Here is a 19,937-nt window from a genome sequence, read left to right on the forward strand (position 1 = left end):
GCAAATCGCTGAGCACACATGCCACACCATAAGCTGTCTCCCATACATCTAGCCGCTCCACTCGACTATAGCTGGGCCACCCGAGGGCCACCATAAATTGGGAGGAAATCAATGGAGCTGCCTTCAACAGGAAACTAATTTCTTCATTTATCTAATTGTAAATGCAACTTAAGAGAGCTCAACTCAGTGCACTGCTAACTAAGTCTTATCAAGTGGATAAATAAGCTTTATGTATCTCACGTACGGAACACAGAATGTTAAAGTAAACAAGAAGAGAGCGCAAAAAGCAGATGCGATAGAGCTATTGGGTACGAAGTGGATCGAAAGAGCTAATCAACTTAGTATGCCAGCAAACAGATAGCCCTCATATGGTTGCATATATACGATTTCATATTACATAAACAGAAGTTGTCTAAGAAGCACACACACTTTTTAATGATATGCGTATATATGTTCGGGTGACAAGAGCGTATAAACCCGATCCGCAGAACCGCTCCGCTGAATTGCGTGAACAGACATCGAGACCTCGAAACACCTGCAAGCAGCAAGAAGTTGTCGTGAGCTGTAGCCGTCACAACAACAGCGCCACATAGCACCACCGATAGACAGTGGTGTCCAAAGCGCGGCCAGTGCCCATGGACTGAGATCTGCCGGCTGTGGATTTTGTCTTGTTTCTAATGCTCGTCTCTTGCCTTTTGGCTTTTGTTATGCTCACATTTTATTTGTGTCTTGTTGTTTTTTGCACTCTCTGAGACTGGTTGTGGATTGTGTGTATGTGTGTATATTGTGTGTGTCCAAGTCTACAAACCGTTGCATTGGGCTGCGCCTGCGACTATGGATTGCGGTTTGTTTATTGATAAACTCGTAGATACTTTTCTCTATAGCTGTTAATTTGGTCTTTTATGTACCACTATATACTAGTGTGTGTGCCTGTGTATGCGTGTGTGTGTGTGTCTACTATTCGATTGAATCTTTGGAATGCGGACAATCCGGTCAGCAAATGGCATTCTTTTACCACAAACACATAGACACACAGAGCCAAACGGCTCAATGCGGTCAATCGGAGGGAGTCGGCACTTGACACGCCATCGCCATCGCCATCGTCTCTCTGCAGAGCAACTGGTGGCTCAGACGGCACACATTTAATTAAACCTGTCATCAATGAACCCACCAAAAAAGGGGCAAGAAGCCGTGCCGGACGCCTTCAACAACTTTGTAATTGATCTGTTCGAAAATTGTCTGCATCTCTGGCCCTTCAAAACAGACTTTATATTTGTATTTATTAATGTCTGAATATGTTAAGAGCTAAGAGCTCAGTTCTTGAATGACGCGTTTGATAGGGCTTTGATGTTTACCTTGGCTTACCACATTCCTTATAAAACACTCAATAACGTTGATATAATCTATTAATTTTCTATTTATGTTGTCACTAAGGTCAGAGAATAAATAAATATATTAGTTTTTTTATACCTCGAAGAATGTATTTAAGCAATACTCCATTCTTATTAAATACTTCCATATATATATAATTATTTATATATACATTTGATTAAAAAAACAACTATCTTTAACTATTGTGAGCCACATCTAAAGCTCAATAAAGGTTCAACAGTTCAAAGAGAATAAAAATATTTTACTTCACTTCACTCTCGCCTTGAGCCATCTACCTTTATTAAAATTTAATAATTTTTCAGGTAGCGTGGGATTTGCTCACTTTATTCAATCACGTCAATCAGCTGTCAAATGATTTGCTACTGCTTCACTTAGGGCCTTGCGAATAGCCGCGGAATATTAACTAGTAGAAATATTGTCTTGTTGTGCATCCAGCCAAGGACTCCAAGGAGAGTTGGCTATAAAAGCCAAGGTGCCTGGCTGAGGATTGGCATTCAATCAGCGGCAAGACAAAGTAAAGATGTTGCCTTACAAGAGTCCCAGGCGCTGTTCGGGTGCGCTCATCCTGATTGTGCTCACAGTGTACTTGCTACTGATCCTGCCATCTCCCTCGCACGCTGAGAGCCTGGACACTCTTAAGGAGGAGCAGCAAAGGCGCAATACGGAACCCAAATTAGAGTCGGACAGTGACGCGCTCAACGCCAATGGAGCTGGTGCTAGCAGTTCCCGTGCACATATTGGCTACAGCAACAGGCGCAACCAACGATCCGTTGGCTATGGGCCTAGGTTTTTTCCCATTTCTCGATCAAAAATTCCTATCGAACTGGAGCTGCTAGTGAACAACGAAGAGGCTGAACGCCCAAAGAGATTCGACGACTACGGCCACATGAGGTTTGGGAAACGGGGTAACGATGACCAGTTTGATGACTACGGCCACATGCGTTTCGGACGATAAAAATGATGCGAGGATGCGGGGATGTGGGAGTGATAAGCTTTTGTAAATAGTACAAACTTATGCATACTTAATGTTTACATAACCATGACTTAAACCAAATTGAACTGAATAAAAAGATTCTGCATTCCATAAAGGAGAAAATTTATCCAATTTGTATTACATACTGCATATTCGTATATATTTTAAGCACTTAGCTTTGGTTTCTTCCTAGCGCATTAGAGTATGCAATACTTTTAATTAAAAAACCAGTAATTGTGCACCCTGTGTCAAAGTTATTGTACGTTATTTATTATCCGCTTGTATCACAAAACTTATTTAAAGTGTAGCATATGTTCGGGTGTTGCTGAAAATGAAGTCGAAAATAGTTTACTGCACAGTTAGCAAAATGGCACCATGCACTGCTTGCGGACCACACTCAGAAGCTGCCTGCTATGTTACAGATTAGGCTGAAACGCAGTTGATTGTTGCATATATTATATATTTGTATATTTCTTTGACAATTAGTCAAATTTCTCATCCTATGAATGTGTATTCATGTCAATGCAAGCTATTGGAAGATCATTGTTGTAAATATTTATAATAATTTCAAATTTGAGTTTGTTGGCGCTCAAAAGTATGCAATAAATTTTCATTTAGAGAACCATTGAAAGAAAATCGCACTCTATGTAAATAGCAATCAGCTTTCGACAGATAGTCCGCATGCTTACGAAGCAAATTTAATAAGTAAATAGATAAACAAATAAACAAGTAAATTTCTCTCTTTAAGCTTGGTTCCAATCTGTTACAATGCCTGTGAAAATAAATACACAATGAAAATCAATATTTTCAAGGGCCCAATTTGAATGTGACTTCTCTGGGCGAATAGATTTATATCATCAGCAAAACTATCAACCTAGAAGATATTCTTATAGCTATCGTTAAATCTTGCTCAGATTCTTTATTGATTTTTTTTCTATTTAAATACCCGTAAGCATTTTTATTGTTTTTCTACAAGGCACAAAATTATCATTTATATTTGAATATAGAGTCTTTTGATTCGAATAACGATTACATCGAACGCCTTAGCAGAGTCTAAGCTCTACTTTTTCAAGTAGATGAAATTGGACTAATTAAGAAAGGCTATTCAAATTAATAGGGTGCTGACCCAATTAAAATCAATGCAAACCTGTTCACCGTGCCTGCCTGCTGGCCAAGAGTCGTCTTTTTGGGAACTCATCCTCCCAATAAAGTCTTCGATGCAGCCGCCTTAGACGACTGACACAATTTCCTGGAACACCAAAACGAAAGAGAAGAACTAACCAGGAGCTGGCACGTTATTCTGGGGCTGCACCACCAAAGACCGTCACTCGCTCGGAGCTGCAGCCGCCAAAGATTCTGACAGCAGCATTCTTAAAGATTGACCCATTTCGTGTAGAACCTGTTTCCATTCAGGTGGCCGCTTGTATTGATGAAGTTAGTTACTCCGGGCAAGGCATAAATTAATATGACCAGGCCGCCTTGAGCTCTAAGCGCGTCTGTCTAACGGTTCACTCAAATATTGGTCAAATACTCGTACACTGGGACGAGCCCAAATGAGCACACACAGAAATTTGGGGCATTGCCCACGCAGGTTTAACCACTTTTTGGTGGCGACTTGGCAGCGTTGGTCAAGGTAGACAGGTATAGACAGGTATGGGCTCATGGGCTCAACTGAAAGTAGGAAAACGAAAAGGAGTAGGCATAGACATGGGAGTAGCTACAGGAAGTCAAACTAAAGCCCAAATATTTTCAAGTGTTGACATTAAATATTTAAATGTGGGCTATTTGTGCCTTAATTATGGACTTAAAGCTGTCGACGTGGACACAAGATTTGGCTAATCCGCATCAGCTGGCGCTAACAGCCGCCAAGCGTCAGTTGAACGCCTCCAGCGACTAGGCAAATGCGTGACGAGATTACGAGCAGTCTGCACATAACCCGAAGCCACGACCGAGTCTGAAAACTTGACATGGAGCTGGCGCTTTGGCCGTCTCTGGACGTTGCTCTGGACTCAACTGAATTGCACTTGAGCTGTTAGTCTCGTTATTGGCTTCACGCGCTTCGGTTGCTGTTTCGGTTGCAGTTTCCATGGCTGAGTTTTTCGGTTGGGCAAATAGCTAACCGACTTAAGAGTGTGCTGAGCTCAACTAGATTAGTGTCTTTAAGAAGAACCTCAAGTAGAGTCTGTAATTGTGATTAAATTTATTTAATTAATGCTTAATTATTCTTGAACTTGGAGACCTCTGAAGGGCGCAATTTGAAGATGGATATTGGCAGCAAAAGTGAGGATTATAATGCAAATTAGGTAAGTCAATACGATATTTACTTAATAGAATTACAACGAAATTTGATTAAATATTAAATAAACAAATATAATTAAATTTAAAAATATATAAATAACATAAATTGAATAAATTATATTCAGAAATATTATATTAAGAATTTTAACTCTAGCAAAATATAAAAAATAAATTTATACCGAAGTTAGGGTTCTTAATTAATGTTGCACATACGCCTAGTTGGCCTATCATTTTATATATAATTAATCGCATTCAACAATTAATCGCTTCAAACCCTTCAAAATATATAATTATATATTTATTTTTTACATATATATATATATATATATATATATATATATATATATATATATATATATATATATATATATATACATATATATATTTGCTTAGTAGAAAATTCGAACACCACGAGAAGTAAATTATAGACATTCTTATAATACAGGTCAACTCAGCATTAGCGAATTGATAATTAATGAAAATATATTGTATAACAATAATTTTTAGTTCAATTTATTATAAAACTAAATTGTTTAATTATATTTCAATCACAGTCAATCGCACATTCTGTGCAAAAAAAATTGTTTGTCTTTGCAATTATTCTTAGTACAGTCCATTTAATTAGCCATTAGTCATTAGCCATTAACATTAACTGCAAGACTCTTACCAATCAAAGCGCTTGTTAACTGTACTTGTGACTATATTTGGTACCAGAAGTAAATGCCATATTGACGTGCAGACTTAAATACAATCATTCGATTAGCGGGATCTCTTAAGTTGCCTACATTCAATTGTATCAAGATCGCCGAAGCCATTTTTCCTGCTGAACTCGTTCGGCATCAGCTTCAGCTTCAGCGTCAGCTTATGCCCCAGCTCTAGCACCACTCCCAGCCCCTGCTACCGCTGTTGCCCCCTTTTGCCTGTTCGTTGGCCGCATTTGCTGTTCGCGCTTCTTTCGAGCAGGGATCTCGAGTTTTCATGCAATTATTTTCAGATTTTCTCCTCTCGGCGGCAGCGGCTGCTGCGTGACAGGTCTGTGGTTGAGAAACTGGAGCATCGATGCGCGGCTTGTAGCAGCTGTGCAACTGCAACTGCAACTGGTTGCCATCAAGCGTTCGCATCCAGTTCTAAAGGTGGGTCACAGCCATAACTCCTTGCCGCTGGGGCCGCCAGAACGCATCAATACAGACGCACACTGGCTCGTAAGTGGAGAAGCTGTACACATAGATATAGAATTACGAGTTTTGCTGGCACGTCGAGACATTTCCAATCACCACTTTACTGCTACTTAACTGTATTTTAATCAAGCTACTTATATGAATGTGCTAATCGAACATGTGCCTACACGATCGGCACTTATTAATTAGTTTAACTGTTATCTTCGACTCCATTACATATACCGCCATTAACTATTACCACATTCACTATTAGGGATTCCTTTCGGTTCTCTATCTATAAGACACAGTTCTCAACTGCCTATGATCAGGCATCTTCAATTAAAGAATCTTTCCATTCGACAGCAGTTTTCACATGACTCACATGAGTTATTAATTATTATTTTATGCGGGTGCAGAACTTTCCCTGAATTGTGTTAAGCGATCCGCAGTCCTCACTTGAATTATGATGATATCTAACAGCAAAGTTGGCCGCCGACAACGGCACCGCGAGTCGAACAATAAGAGAACAGTTAGCATTTAAATTCAACAATCTGATGGTGTCAATGAGCACTTCAACAACTCTATATAATTTTTCAGCAAGAGGCGAGTGCCACCTTCTCTCGTTCTATGTGTGTGTGGAACACCACTGACCCACAAAGCACGCGCCATTTGAACTCAGCTGACCGAAATAAATGAAAGTCGCTTTAGCACCCAGAAGAAAGAAGATGAAAATTGCCTGAAAATTTACCAGGCGAATACAAAAAATCCGAAAGAAGCAATAAAGAAGAAGCAGAATTAACGAAAATATCTTTCAACAGGCAATTATAAGCAATAAAACATGTTGAATTTCCATAAGAATTTCTGTTGCGTCTACCAAATACCGCTAAGGTTGTAATGTGCATGTATATACCTGTGTATGTAGATGTATGTAGATATGGCTTTGTGGTATGCAAGTGTGTTGGCTCTTGGCAATTTATGGCGCAGAGTTCATCAGCAACAGCAAGAGCACGCGTCACGCTTTTTTGAGCAATTTCTATGTTGGATTTCATTATCTACGCCGTAATGCTCACCTTATGGGTGCATTGTTCGCCAAACCTAACTAAGTCTTTTAAGTATGAGTATGAGCCGCTGCCCATGTACAGCTATGTTTCACAAAGGCTATTCCAAATTGTTCAAATTGGCAAATATATCAACAGCGGACTTTTAGTGCTTTGCTTTTCGTTGGACTCTAGAGAAATGAAGTTCATATATATGCTATATATACACATAAATCTATTTCTACAAAGCTGTCTACTCTATGTTTGTATTCAAGCTTGTGTTTATTAAATATGTTATCACCAAGCTAGGCAAAGCTGATATATATATAATAAGTTGAAGCTCCTTTTGAGCTTCATATATATCAATAATGATTTACACTCACGAAAGTTATCTCTTTACGCAAAATAGCAATTTGCAAATTTTCAAATTTTCAATTAGCGTCCTAATGGTTATGTCAAACTCAGTGTATGGACGTGTTTAGCTAAGTAAACCCTATTTACTCAACAATGGCATTATATGTCACTGTTTGGTAACCTTTGGATCTTACATTTTCACTATCTATAAAGTGAATAGTTTCTGTGACAGCATTGTAAAATCATTTTCGCAAATTGTATTCAAAAAAAAAAAAAAATAACCACATGAAGTTAATTTTTCTTAATATGCTCAACTCCGTCGCGACGGCGCTTGACTTGCACGAATGTTGTTTTGTATTGTTATTGTTAAAAAGTGGAAACGTGTTGGAAATGAAGAAGACGCACAGCCGGTGAGGGGTACGAAGAAGCAGAGGGAGATGGCGAAGAAGAAGAAGAAGAAGTAATAGAGACATGCCGTAACGCACAGCACAATGTGACAATTGTTGTGGAGCACTTTTCGTGATGCAATGCTCGAAGCTCGGAGTCAACCCAAATTTTAACTACCGAAGCTACTTAGGCTATACGTCAAAAGAAAGTCAGATCACGATAAGAAGAATAATGGCTGGAAGTCTCAACACTTACCAAATCTTGTATTTTATTCAAAAGCTTAATTGTGCTATAATTTCAGATGAAAGTCTAAAAGACATGGCTCTAGGCAACCTTTAGATATATTAAAATCCTACAATCATAATTCTGTGAAATGTTTGTTATTTGAAGTTATGCATATATTATATAATATATGTTGAATCATCATGAATCAAGTTCTAAAAATATTGAAAAAAAACAGCAATATAAATTGGCTAAGCTAGTTGAATGCGTGAATCGTGTCAAGAAGTAAAATGCGTACTCAGTTTACATATCATAATTCTTAAAAATACTAATTTGAAATTATAAAACATCTTCAATCGTATTGAAAAATAAATTTTAAGCTCTATGGTGCCTAGCTTTGCCACAGTGTGCGCTTGAAGCGCATGTCAGATACGCAATGTTAGACACAAGAGACTAGCCAAGGAATCAAGCGTATCCGAGGGAGTCCAACGGGGGGCTGGCTGGCACAATGGAGCCCGTGTGTGAGCAGATATGCGTTTGGATCCGCAGCTATATCTATAGTTATAGCTATAGCGATGGCTATGCCCACAGCTGTAGCTGCGGCTGTATCTGTATCTTCAAGCATGCTTGCGTCTGGCATAGGTACAGAGTATGGGAGCTAGAGTAAAGTGTATGACTAATTTTTAAATTGTTGTGTTTGCCACTGCGATTAAACAAAACAAACCTAAAACAATTAAAGACAGACAAGCCAGCCGAATTGGACAGAGAAAGTGATGTGCATGATCGTGCTATTTGTTAGATGAATTACATTTGTGGCTCCCAACCATAGCAGCTGAATAATACACTCAGATACAGATACATTCGTAGTAGGAAAATCAGATTCGTTTTTATGGCCCGGCAAACGAAAGTTCTAGCTGCATAACATTATTCGACAGCCTAACTGTTTTTAATGCCCTTTTCGGTATTTCCACTGAAGAGAGACAGGTTTTCCTATCGTCTCGTTTACTGTTTCACTGGACTAATCAAAAAACTGAATAAGAAAAGCGAAAAGCGAAAAGCGACAAAGATGCGAATGAAACACATCTTCGAATACCTTCAGGCAGCATCTGCGCTGCGCATCGGCATAAAAGCAAGAGTTTATTAAGGCAGTCCACACAATAGACGGCTATTAACAGATTGTTTTATTTAGACACAATTTAATTAGTCGTAACTCTGAACTGTTATCTCATGAATAAATGTCAATTTCGAGCTGCATCAATTGCAAAATGAATTATGTAAATATCTATATATTTATATACTATACAAACGAAACGCGATAAACTCAACATATGTACATACTTATAGTTGTGAATATCAATCTTGATCTAGAGAAAATCTGAAGCTAAGCGACTTTCTGTTTTCAAAATGTCACTTTTTAAAAGGCCATATAATATGGATTCATTCAAAATGACATGGAAGATTCGAAACATTATTTCAAAGCTGAAGCTGATAGCTTTAAAATAATTCATAGACTACGGCTCTACTCTGCGATTCTCAGGAATTATAGTAATGCTTGCATTGATTCTAGGGAGAATGTATGAATGTATGAATGTATGAATGTATGAAGGTATGCATGTATGAATTTATGAATGTATGAATGTATGAATGTATGAATGTATGAATGTATGAATGTATGAATGTATGAATGTATGAATGTATGAATGTATGAATGTATGAATGTATGAATGTATGAATGTATGAATGTATGAATGTATGAATGTATGAATGTATGAATGTATGAATGTATGAATGTATGAATGTATGAATGTATGAATGTATGAATGTATGAATGTATGAATGTATGAATGTATGAATGTATGAATGTATAATGTATGAATGTATGAATGTATGAATGTATGAATGTATGAATGTATGAATGTATGAATGTATGAATGTATGAATGTATGAATGTATGAATGTATGAATGTATGAATGTATGAATGTATGAATGTATGAATGTATGAATGTATGAATGTATGAATGTATGAATGTATGAATGTATGAATGTATGAATGTATGAATGTATGAATGTATGAATGTATGAATGTATGAATGTATGAATGTATGAATGTATGAATGTATGAATGTATGAATGTATGAATGTATGAATGTATGAATGTATGAATGTATGAATGTATGAATGTATGAATGTATGAATGTATGAATGTATGAATGTATGAATGTATGAATGTATGAATGTATGAATGTATGAATGTATGAATGTATGAATGTATGGATGTATGAATGTATGAATGTATGAATGTATGAATGTATGAATGTATGAATGTATGAATGTATGAATGTATGAATGTATGAATGTATGAATGTATGAATGTATGAATGTATGAATGTATGAATGTATGAATGTATGAATGTATGAATGTATGAATGTATGAATGTATGAATGTATGAATGTATGAATGTATGAATGTATGAATGTATGAATGTATGAATGTATGAATGTATGAATGTATGAATGTATGAATGTATGAATGTATGAATGTATGAATGTATGAATGTATGAATGTATGAATGTATGAATGTATGAATGTATGAATGTATGAATGTATGAATGCATGAATGCATGCATGTATGAATATATGAATAAATGAATGAATGAATGAATGAAGTAGTATAAGAAATGAGTTCAAGCTTGCAGCATTTACAAAAGGCGAAATATTCAAAGGTCACTTATAACAAATTACTATAATTAATTATATCTCAATATGTATGTGTATATATTTAGATCTGTAAATGAATATATATTTGCTTCGCAATCTATTTTAACAGTGTACTTCGCCCATATTCCTCTAAGGTTCATTTCTATGCTAGAGTGCTCGCAGCCAAAGCCAACATGAATGGGCAGAGATACAAAAATTAAAAGCAATTTTATGAGATTGCATAGTCAAGCACAGAAACGGGTCCACTGGGAGCTATATGAGCAGTTGGCAGTAATTATTGTATAAACTTGAGCACGGTCATTGATTTCGAAAATGCCGTGGCCGTCGTCGTCGCCGTCGTTGCGGTTGCCGTCGCCATCACCTTCTTCGTCTCCTCCAACGCCGTCATAGATCTGGGCTTGCGCAAATGGCAATGGCCATGGCAAAACCGGGACCGGGCATCGATTAACCAAATCCAATATGTTCGACCCAACTGCAACAGCCAAGCCCCATTCCATTCCAACGCCGAAGTTGGTATTGACATTGGATGACTGCAGCCGGCCGCGAGGGCATTGCACAAAGATCTTTGCGTAAATGTCGTACCATTCATGTATGCAAATCTAAGCTGCTACATATGTTGCTGTTGTTGTTCATAATATTGTTGTTGCTGGGCCAGCCAAAACTCGCGCAAGTGTTAATAATACTTGCATTGTTAGGGTACATAATGGAGCTGTGGCCACATAAAGCTCCATTGAACATTGGCCAAGTGATTGTTGGCGATGTTGAAAATCCGAGCGGAGTCACTCGAACGTCTTCAACAGCAGCTCATACGAGAGAGAGGGGACCAGCTACGGCAATAGCCACATAGAGAGGGGTTGCCATGTGCATGTAAATACATATGTACATACATAGCAGAGCACAGCAAAGCATAGCATCGTAGGTATATCTATGCGGGGCATATGCAGAGGTGAGCTACCCACTTACGCCAGAGTTTATATTGTTATTGTGCTTACACAAACACATACTCACACACTCACACACTCGCACATACGCAGAGTCGAACACAGATTGGAGTTACGTTGTTGGCCGTCTAGCTTGGCCATCTCTTTTGGCCACCTCACTTCGTTCGGAGTCGTCAGTGGGCTCGTTTGTTGGCCATATTCGAATGGCTTGAAGTTTAGTTTTTAGACGCGCTTCGACATTTCAGCCAACGCGTTTGTGCAGTCGCCGTGTGGCAACCGACGCGCACAGATCTAAAAATTGATCTTCCAGAGCGAACTCGTATTGCGAGCGAGTCAGAATTCCAGAAAAAGCGGGTTCGGGCCTACAGGTGCTCTCGACTGTTTCGCAGTGCAGTAAATTTGGTGGTCAAAGTGAAGTTCAAATCAGGCAAAAGTAAATGTCAGTGCCAATTTCTGAGTGAGTGAGTGTTAGCTGCAGACGGCATTTGCTAATTATAGCAAATATCTCTCTATAGTGAAAGTATCTAATAGATGCAGCCACAGCGGCGTCATACACAGCGTCGAATTAACGCGTTTGCTTTGTTGTATTTCGTGAATGTGTGTGTGTGTGTGTGTGCGCGAGTGCAACTGTTGTGCGGCGCAAATTGTTAACATTTTTCCAGTACAACAATCGCATTTTATGGGGCAATTTATCAGCCAAACAGGCAACATCCAAAAAACAAAAAAACATTGAAAAAATGTGCAATAGTTTTTCCTGAAGGAAAAGCCCACAACCGCAACCGCCCAGCCACGTTTTCCATGGGCTTCATGCAGTTTTTAATCTGTTTTTTGTTTATTTTCATTGTCGGTTTTCAGGCTGGCAAAACAGCTAATTAATGAGCCAACACGATTGGCTAGCTCCACACTGCACGCCAGGCAAACACCTCGCAGACATCGGACCCCAGCTTCATCTCACATGTGTGCCCTATGCAAAGTGTTAAAAACATAACTCTCGTGCGGCGTATCTGTGTGTTTCTGTGTGTGTAATAATTATTTAGCTAAAAATGCTGAAAATTAACATTCAATGTGCATAATTGAAATTCATTTACCGCTAATTGCACACAAATTACAAACGAAAAAAAAACCAAGCAGAAGCAGAAGTAGCAAATAAACAAACGAAACAAACAAACGGTCAAGAGAAGCGCTTAACTGGCATGCGCCGCAGTCACTGCCGCAATCACAGTCCCAGTCCCAGTCACTGCTACTGCTACTCTCACACTTGATGATGGTCACATCCTGCAAGATCGACACCCAATCTGCTCTGGCCGTTCCCAAAATGAATTCGGTTCGCAACCGCAAACCAGCCAGCAGCAGCAAAAGCAACTCATCCGGCTTTCGACTTCTGGACGGCGATCAGCTCGAGAACAATTCGAGTGTCAGTCGAAATTCGATATACAAACTCAAAATCGACCTTATGTTTGACGATTCCAGGTGAGTGCCAAACGCAAAGCTAACAAATACTTTTATCACTCTATTAAATAGAATTTAGAGATAGCTACTTTACATATTCTTGTATATGGATTAGAAAGCACAGCCCGGCTTTGCACGGCAGTAGAATTTTTTATTATATCTTTGACTTGCCAAACCTTATCTTATATTTCTCAATAGACTCTAAAGTTTTTACAGCAAGAGATATCTTATGATCTTTTTAAACTAGGTGGATATGCTGACATCTTAAGTGTTTTATCATCTCCCATCATATAAACTATAAATTAAATATTTATCAAAGATTTTGAAATATAAAACTGTTTTATTTTAACAGTTTTTGAAAGTTTTCCAATTATTTTTGCGGTAACCCACGAATTATATAATAAAAGTCGTATGTTGCAAAACTGGCGACTTCCCAACTATTGCGATCTTAGCTTATTAATTACATTTAGTTTAACCTATGTTAACCGTACCTATATCTAAGCTAACTTTCAACTGCAACAAATTAGGCACTTTCGTTCTCGAAGCTGAGAAGAAAACATCTTGGTTTGAGACAAATATACACACACTCACACATCTGATGTATACTTCGCAGCAGCCAACGATTATTTTACCGTTTCCAATTTCCATAAGCAACAAATATACAGTTACAAAGCAAAAGCTTTACAGATACAACTGAAGATGTGAGCTGCATGCGAGAGAGAGAGATAGCATCTGCTGCGAGTGAACGAGACACGACATCAGCTACAGATAGCATACACATTTCCATCGACACTTGCTCCAATGTATAAATATTCATCGATCGCTGTGACACACATTCGCCTAGTGAACTATTTAATTGATTATAATAAAAAATGAACAGGAAAGAATGGCTGTGCTCTAAGTTAGTCGAAGTTGAAATACCCTGACTTTTCAGATAGGCGATTCCTATAGAATCTAACACAATACCCTGAGGTTGTTGATTCAGATAGTTGATAGTTTGGGTAGGGGTAAATAGACATATAAACATAATTGATAAAGTAGTTGGATTTGATAATCTTTTTATTTATAGAATCGGCATTTAACTCATTATCTTCTATGTCCGTCTCAGTCTTATTAAATGTGTTACATAACCAGCGACATAGTCAAAATACCCTCTACTAGAGTATACATAAAGAAAACTTTATCCATTGGCATCTGGTGCCGATCAAACGCAGCTCTGGCGGTGGCCGCATCTTCATTCATATTCAAAACAGTTGGCCTCGCCAACGTTCTCCCAAAATGAAACATTTCCGATTCGATGTCAGCTAGCGGTAAACGAAATGGCTTCTTCTATTGGGAACACTGCCCGCCAGATCCATTCTATAAGCCGGACAGTCTTGCTGTCTCAAAGTGGGCATACAATGTGCCATTATGCGTTAGATTATCATCTGTTACCAAAACTCTTTGGTTCCCTTCTCTTCAAACAGGATGATTGTCGTAGCCAATTGGCAATTCATAACTGGCCAATAGAACACACACTTGTGCACAGATCTGTGAACTGTGCATATATATACGGATACGTACTTCCATACACACATATCTGCTAAATTTTGTGGCTCATTTCAGTTAATCAGCGAAACTTTCACAAAACTTTTCAACGTTTGTCACACATGCGAGAGAACCACTTAACTCTTACAATAATAACAGACTTTTGCATTGGAAAAAAATAATAATTTATAAGTGCTATATTTAGATATATGGTATGATTATATATGTTTTGGCATATATATCAACATAAGGCTATAACAGTTAAAACTGATTTATAAATTTAGGCACTCAACAGCAAAACTAATTTATTTTTTATATTTTAATTACAAAGTAAGAAAATTTACATATTTATTAATTTAATAATTTTACAATTCCTAATAATTTTTATAACATAATTAATATAAAATTATTAACAAAATACCATAGTATACACTTTAGCATAATGAAATTCGTCTTAAAAATAAAATCAAAATTTTTTCAACTATATTCTTTGAATGCAGAACATAATAGATGCTTTAGTAGTTAAGCAGTTTTGTTATATGAAATATATTATTTTAAAAGCTAATCCATACAAAATTTGCATATATCTGAAATTTACATTTTTCCAATATAAATTCCAATAATATTGGAATATGCAAAGACAAATAAAATTGATGCTCAGCTTTAAATTAAATTGGGCTGAAATTTATATTTCTACTTTGCATAAAATATTATTATAAATAACAAAATATTGACTAATTAGTTTAATATTATAAGTAATATAATATTGGCAATTTATTCATTAAATTCATTATTTAAAATTTGCTTTACAAAGAAGAAGTTTTCTGTTGAAGTAGTTAAATTTAGTTATGTTTTGGTTGCATATTTTTTAATCTTGAGTATTATTGTTTTTATATATACATATATTTCAATTGTAAGCAATTTTTATTTATTTATAAGAAGCATATTTGTATAGTAACGCAATTCCCCCTTATTTCAGATCAATGCGTAGCAGCCGCTTCGACGATCCACGAGGATCGCATCGCACGCGTTCCATCATCATGTATGGACGTAGTGAGCTGGCCAGCACCTCGGGCGATAAGCCGCGATCGCTGAGTAGCTTTCTGCAAGAGTCAAGCGATTCGGCCAAGGTGCTGGCCGAGGCGGCCAAGAATGATGTGCAGCGCATCAGCAATAGCGTGCAGGCACAGATCGAGCAGCTCTTCACCGACGTGGCCAAGGATGCCACGAATAGCTTCGATGTCACGTGTCTGGGCTGCCTGCCGCTCAAGGATAGAGTGACCAGTTTACAAGGCCTGCAGGAGCCACTGCGTCAGCTGTATCTAGCTGAGGTTACGAACAAGGTGAGGCAGCCACCAGCACCATCATGGCCTCAGCGAATAAAGTCTATAATCTTTGCAGAAGTTGAAATCAGGATCTTTGGATATTTGTGCCACAGGCTTGCGCATTAAGATCAGCAGCACGTCCAGCACTAGCAAAGAAGACAGCGATTCGAATATAACACCATTCCATAATATTGCCGTGTGGTCAGCAGTGAAATTCGTCATCTCCGACACGGATGGAGGCGCCGCATTCCTACCGCTCATCACCGATCCCGACAACATAGACAAGACTGCACTATTCCAGCCACTAAGGTAAGCAGAGTAGTTGGTCAAAAATCTTGCTAGGATAGAACATATATAAAATTTCAATTACTTTCGTATCTCGTGACTGATAAATGTTTCAATTATCCATTCGCAGCGCCATGGAGCAATTGGCTGTGGAGCAAAGCGAGCACATGCATGCGCCCATATTTGCGGTGGTCATGCGCTCGGCGAGTGCTCCCAAGATTCTGGAATGCCACGGATTCATTTGCAAGAGCACAGAGGATGCCATTGTGATTGCGGCCACGCTCTATCAGAGCCTGATGGCGCATGTGAGCACCAGTTCGCATCGAAGCACCAAGCGACGCACGCCTAGGCAGCAGAACGGAGTCAGCTGTGTCAGCATCGCCAGTAGCTCGGCCATGACCAGCTCAAACTACTTGTCCAGGTCACAGATAGCGCCCAGCGTGAGTGGCAGACGCAGCTCTTTTCGCAGCAGCGGCGGCAGCTTGTCGGGCATGAGTCCCAAGCCAATGGGCGTGGGTGGCTCGACGCCTTCGCGCTCAACGCGCAAAAAGCGGGTGTCGAACAGTTCGCTCAGCTCCAACAGCAACGTGATCAATGAGGCGGCCGAGGTGGAGACCTCGACGGAGGAGCGCAAACGCAAATCGCACAAGACGAAGCGAGCGCCGCCAGTGCCAGCACCCAACGTCGGCGGCTTCAAGAGCGGCTCGGGTCGCAGCAACAACATTGTGTGCACCAATGGGCATGTGAATCGCTTGAACCATGCACACGCACACTTGAAGAGACCCACGACGCCGACACCGAATGGCAATGCGAACGGGCGCAAGATGAGCGACCTGGTGGGCGCGAGCGTTGTGGCAGCGGCCGGCGATGGCGATATACTAACCCGTGTGGCCATACCCAGATCGGGCAGTTTCCTCAACACAGGCGGACTGACCAGGTACAAGTCGAGAGGGGCGCGCCGCACCAACTCCGGCAAATTGGGCGGCGGCGGTGGTGGAGGGTGAGTATCAATACTAACCAACGGGGCCAGCGACAGCTAAGGCATCTGATCAGTCATCCAAGCTGACGCTGGCCTGTGGTTTGGCCTAACATTGTTTGCATCCTTGGTGAAAAGGTTTGGTTTGGTTGATTGGCATCGTTTGAATTGTGCTTCTAGTTCCCCACTTGGTTTCAGTGAACTGTTCAATGAATTCCGACTGCACGAGAACTTGCACTCGTTGGACGAGATTCTCTATGCCATTATCGATGCCGATGGCATGTCCTTCAACGATCTGAAGCCCATCTACAAGGAGTTTCTGCTCAAGCTGGCCGTGACGCTCACACAGGACGAGCTCTTTCAGCGCTCCAAGAACATAATGCGACGCCAGAAGAAGAAGAAACAGAAGCGCAAAGCCAGCGTAAACGGCTCACAGGTAAGCTGCTGCGCACGACTCCCATATGATAAACTAACACCTAGTGCCCTGCAGAAGAAATCCAAGAGCATGTTCTTTGGCAGCAAGAGCTTGAAGAAAGTCTTTCAGCTGGGACAATTTCGCGCCTGCCGTGGCAAGCTGGCTAAGCCCGCACGCAACAAGGAGCCACAGTCAGCCAATGTGGACTCCAACAAGCGCAGATTGACGCCGCCCATCATCATTGGTCCGCCCACCAGCCAGAACCACGCCCAGCAGCATCAACGCAATCGTGCCACCACCAGCGGCTCTGATGTGTCCGTCGTGCGCAATGAGAATGCGCTACAGGGACTCAATCGAAACAGCAGCAGTGGGTGAGCACATGTCTAATGATGCCTTTAACCTGAATGCCTTCTAATTAGTCTCTGTCCGGCTTTAGTTACGTCTCCTGCTCGGAGTGCAGCTACGATTCTGAATCGTGCACCTGTGCCTCGGCTGATCGCTGCTATTGCAGTCTGCGCACGGAGCATCTGAACCATAAGCTGCGCCAGAAGAACGAACGCAACATGGCCATGGGCAATGCCCGAAAGTCTACGATTGGCAATGCCACAGCTGCCAATCGCCATTCGCTGATTTCATGCAAGTCGGACGAGAAATGCTACTGCTCCATGGTGGAGGAGGAACCCAACAGCACGCTCGAGCACGACTCGGGCAACACGCACTCGGACACGACCACCTGGTGCGACACGGACAGTTGCGTCAGTGCCAGCAAATGCTACTGCAAGCGCAGCCATCGTCGGCAGCGTGCCAACGCAGCGGCGGCCAATGTCAGCGAGGATTCACTCAATCAGCAGCACAAGGCACGCTCGTCGCCACGGAAGCCCAAGTCGACGGAGAAATTGGGCCTGGACTATGAACTCTTCACCATCGGCGGCAATAGCAAGCCAGTGCAGCCGCACGAGGCGCTCAGCGTGAAGAAAAGCGTGGAGGCGGCGGCTGTGTTTGCAGACATGAAGCTCAGCCAGACGACAGACATCAAGAGTCTCTGCCCACCGATGATGAACAATCAGAAGTTAAATGGCCGTGTCAGCAATGGCAGCTGCCATTCGAGTGCATCCGCACGCCGTTCCCTGTATCGAGCTCGCGAATCCTTCAGCACGGATCGTCTAGGCAATGGCAGTGCCAACATTATGCCAATATCGCCCACGCTGCACATGAACTCCACACAGAAGTCGAGCAGCGCCGACGACTTGCTGATCAATATCAAAGCACTGGAGAAGGCCGCCTCGATACGCAGCAACGTGAGCAGAAGCCGCATGGCCAGCTACCAATCCATGCGGGCAGTGAGCGCCTCGCTCGAGGACTCGCTGGGGTACTTGCCATAGAATTTGAATAGAATACTCAAATCCCTTAGTTAGCTACTAATCACACACGCAATCACTCACACAAATACATCTATATATGCCTACCTGATAAGCATCTTTTTAACTATAATGACAGCTTATGTTTCCCAAGATAATTAATGCCAATCGAGCGACTTATATGTTTACTTATATATATACTTACTTATATATATATATATATATATGAGTTATAGTTAATTATCTTGCGAAACGTAATCACTTATATTATTATTATTATTATTATTATTATTCAAATTGTATACTATTTATAAATATATCTACGAACTCGTGACATTACTCCTTAAGACTTGCAATTTCAACTGAACAACATGGTGCAATACGAATACCATTATAAAACATACATATGCCTACACACATATTACATACATAATCCTAGTGTTCAACGCAGTGCAATATTTATTAAGCTAATTGAAATAAAAACGAACTTAAATGCATATTTTAATAGATTTTATTTACTAACTCGAACTGGCATACAGTAGACACTCCTTAAATCAAACTATGGTATGAATGAAATTAAATTAAAGGTGACTAATATTCTGAAAGTATTTATATTTATATATATATATTTATATATATATATTTATATATTGAAGACTCGAATTTTTTATGGAAATTTAGACGTAGAAGTTAAATGTTGATGATAGATCAATGACTCAAAACAGGTATACCAACTGGAAATCGATTAAATCAAGTAAAACCCTTCACTAGTCGGAAGTCGAAGTCAATTGTAATACATTCGATTCCATTTTGAGCTTGCCATTATCTAATGCCGTAGCTAATAACCCTGACATCTTTATCTGACAGTGCCAGAAAACAATGGAGCCACAATTGATGAAATAGCTTATGGCTATACAGCGCAAGCCCAATAAGCTTAACTAATCTAAGTCAAAATATAGGGCTTAAACGATTTTAAGCGGTTTACTTAAATCCCAAAAAAATATTTATTAACATCCAATATATAATTAAACCTTTTTAAGCTACTTAAAAATATAAAGCTGTCAGCCTAATCGACTTGGGACTGTAATATCGCATGATGGGCTGCCTCTGCTTCTGAGTCT

General features: G+C 39.9%; 2 protein-coding genes across 2 annotated transcripts; both read left to right on the forward strand.

Annotated features, from left to right (window-relative positions):
* The first annotated feature begins 1,895 nt into the window (after nucleotides 1-1,895).
* LOC111598323 (drosulfakinins) lies at nucleotides 1,896-2,480 on the forward strand. The gene has a single exon (XM_023313521.2). It carries the CDS (start codon nucleotides 1,913-1,915, stop codon nucleotides 2,345-2,347), a length of 435 nt encoding a protein of 144 aa, XP_023169289.2. The 5' UTR covers nucleotides 1,896-1,912; the 3' UTR covers nucleotides 2,348-2,480.
* A 10,265-nt stretch (nucleotides 2,481-12,745) lies between these two features.
* On the forward strand, nucleotides 12,746-18,921 carry LOC111598280. The gene is made up of 7 exons (XM_023313458.2): nucleotides 12,746-12,951; nucleotides 15,437-15,800; nucleotides 15,859-16,091; nucleotides 16,198-17,067; nucleotides 17,224-17,479; nucleotides 17,534-17,829; nucleotides 17,895-18,921. The coding sequence occupies exons 1-7, from the start codon at nucleotides 12,746-12,748 to the stop codon at nucleotides 18,838-18,840; spliced, it is 3,171 nt and encodes a 1,056-aa protein (XP_023169226.2). The 3' UTR covers nucleotides 18,841-18,921.
* The last annotated feature ends 1,016 nt before the right edge of the window (nucleotides 18,922-19,937 follow it).

The sequence above is a fragment of the Drosophila hydei genome, unplaced genomic scaffold, assembly GCF_003285905.1.
Source record: "Drosophila hydei strain 15085-1641.00,03,60 unplaced genomic scaffold, DhydRS2 tig00008119-arrow-pilon, whole genome shotgun sequence".
Taxonomy (NCBI): Eukaryota; Metazoa; Arthropoda; class Insecta; order Diptera; family Drosophilidae; genus Drosophila; species Drosophila hydei.

What these genes read in the sequence shown, in the direction of transcription:
- LOC111598323 (XM_023313521.2), top strand. Translation starts at nt 1,913, where the DNA reads ATGTTGCCTTACAAGAGTCCCAGGCGCTGTTCGGGTGCGCTCATCCTG.
- LOC111598280 (XM_023313458.2), top strand. Translation starts at nt 12,746, where the DNA reads ATGGTCACATCCTGCAAGATCGACACCCAATCTGCTCTGGCCGTTCCC. An exon ending in CTTATGTTTGACGATTCCAG is followed by an intron (nt 12,952 to 15,436) that starts GTGAGTGCCAAA and finishes CCCTTATTTCAG; the next exon opens with ATCAATGCGTAGCAGCCGCT. An exon ending in GCACTATTCCAGCCACTAAG is followed by an intron (nt 16,092 to 16,197) that starts GTAAGCAGAGTA and finishes ATCCATTCGCAG; the next exon opens with CGCCATGGAGCAATTGGCTG.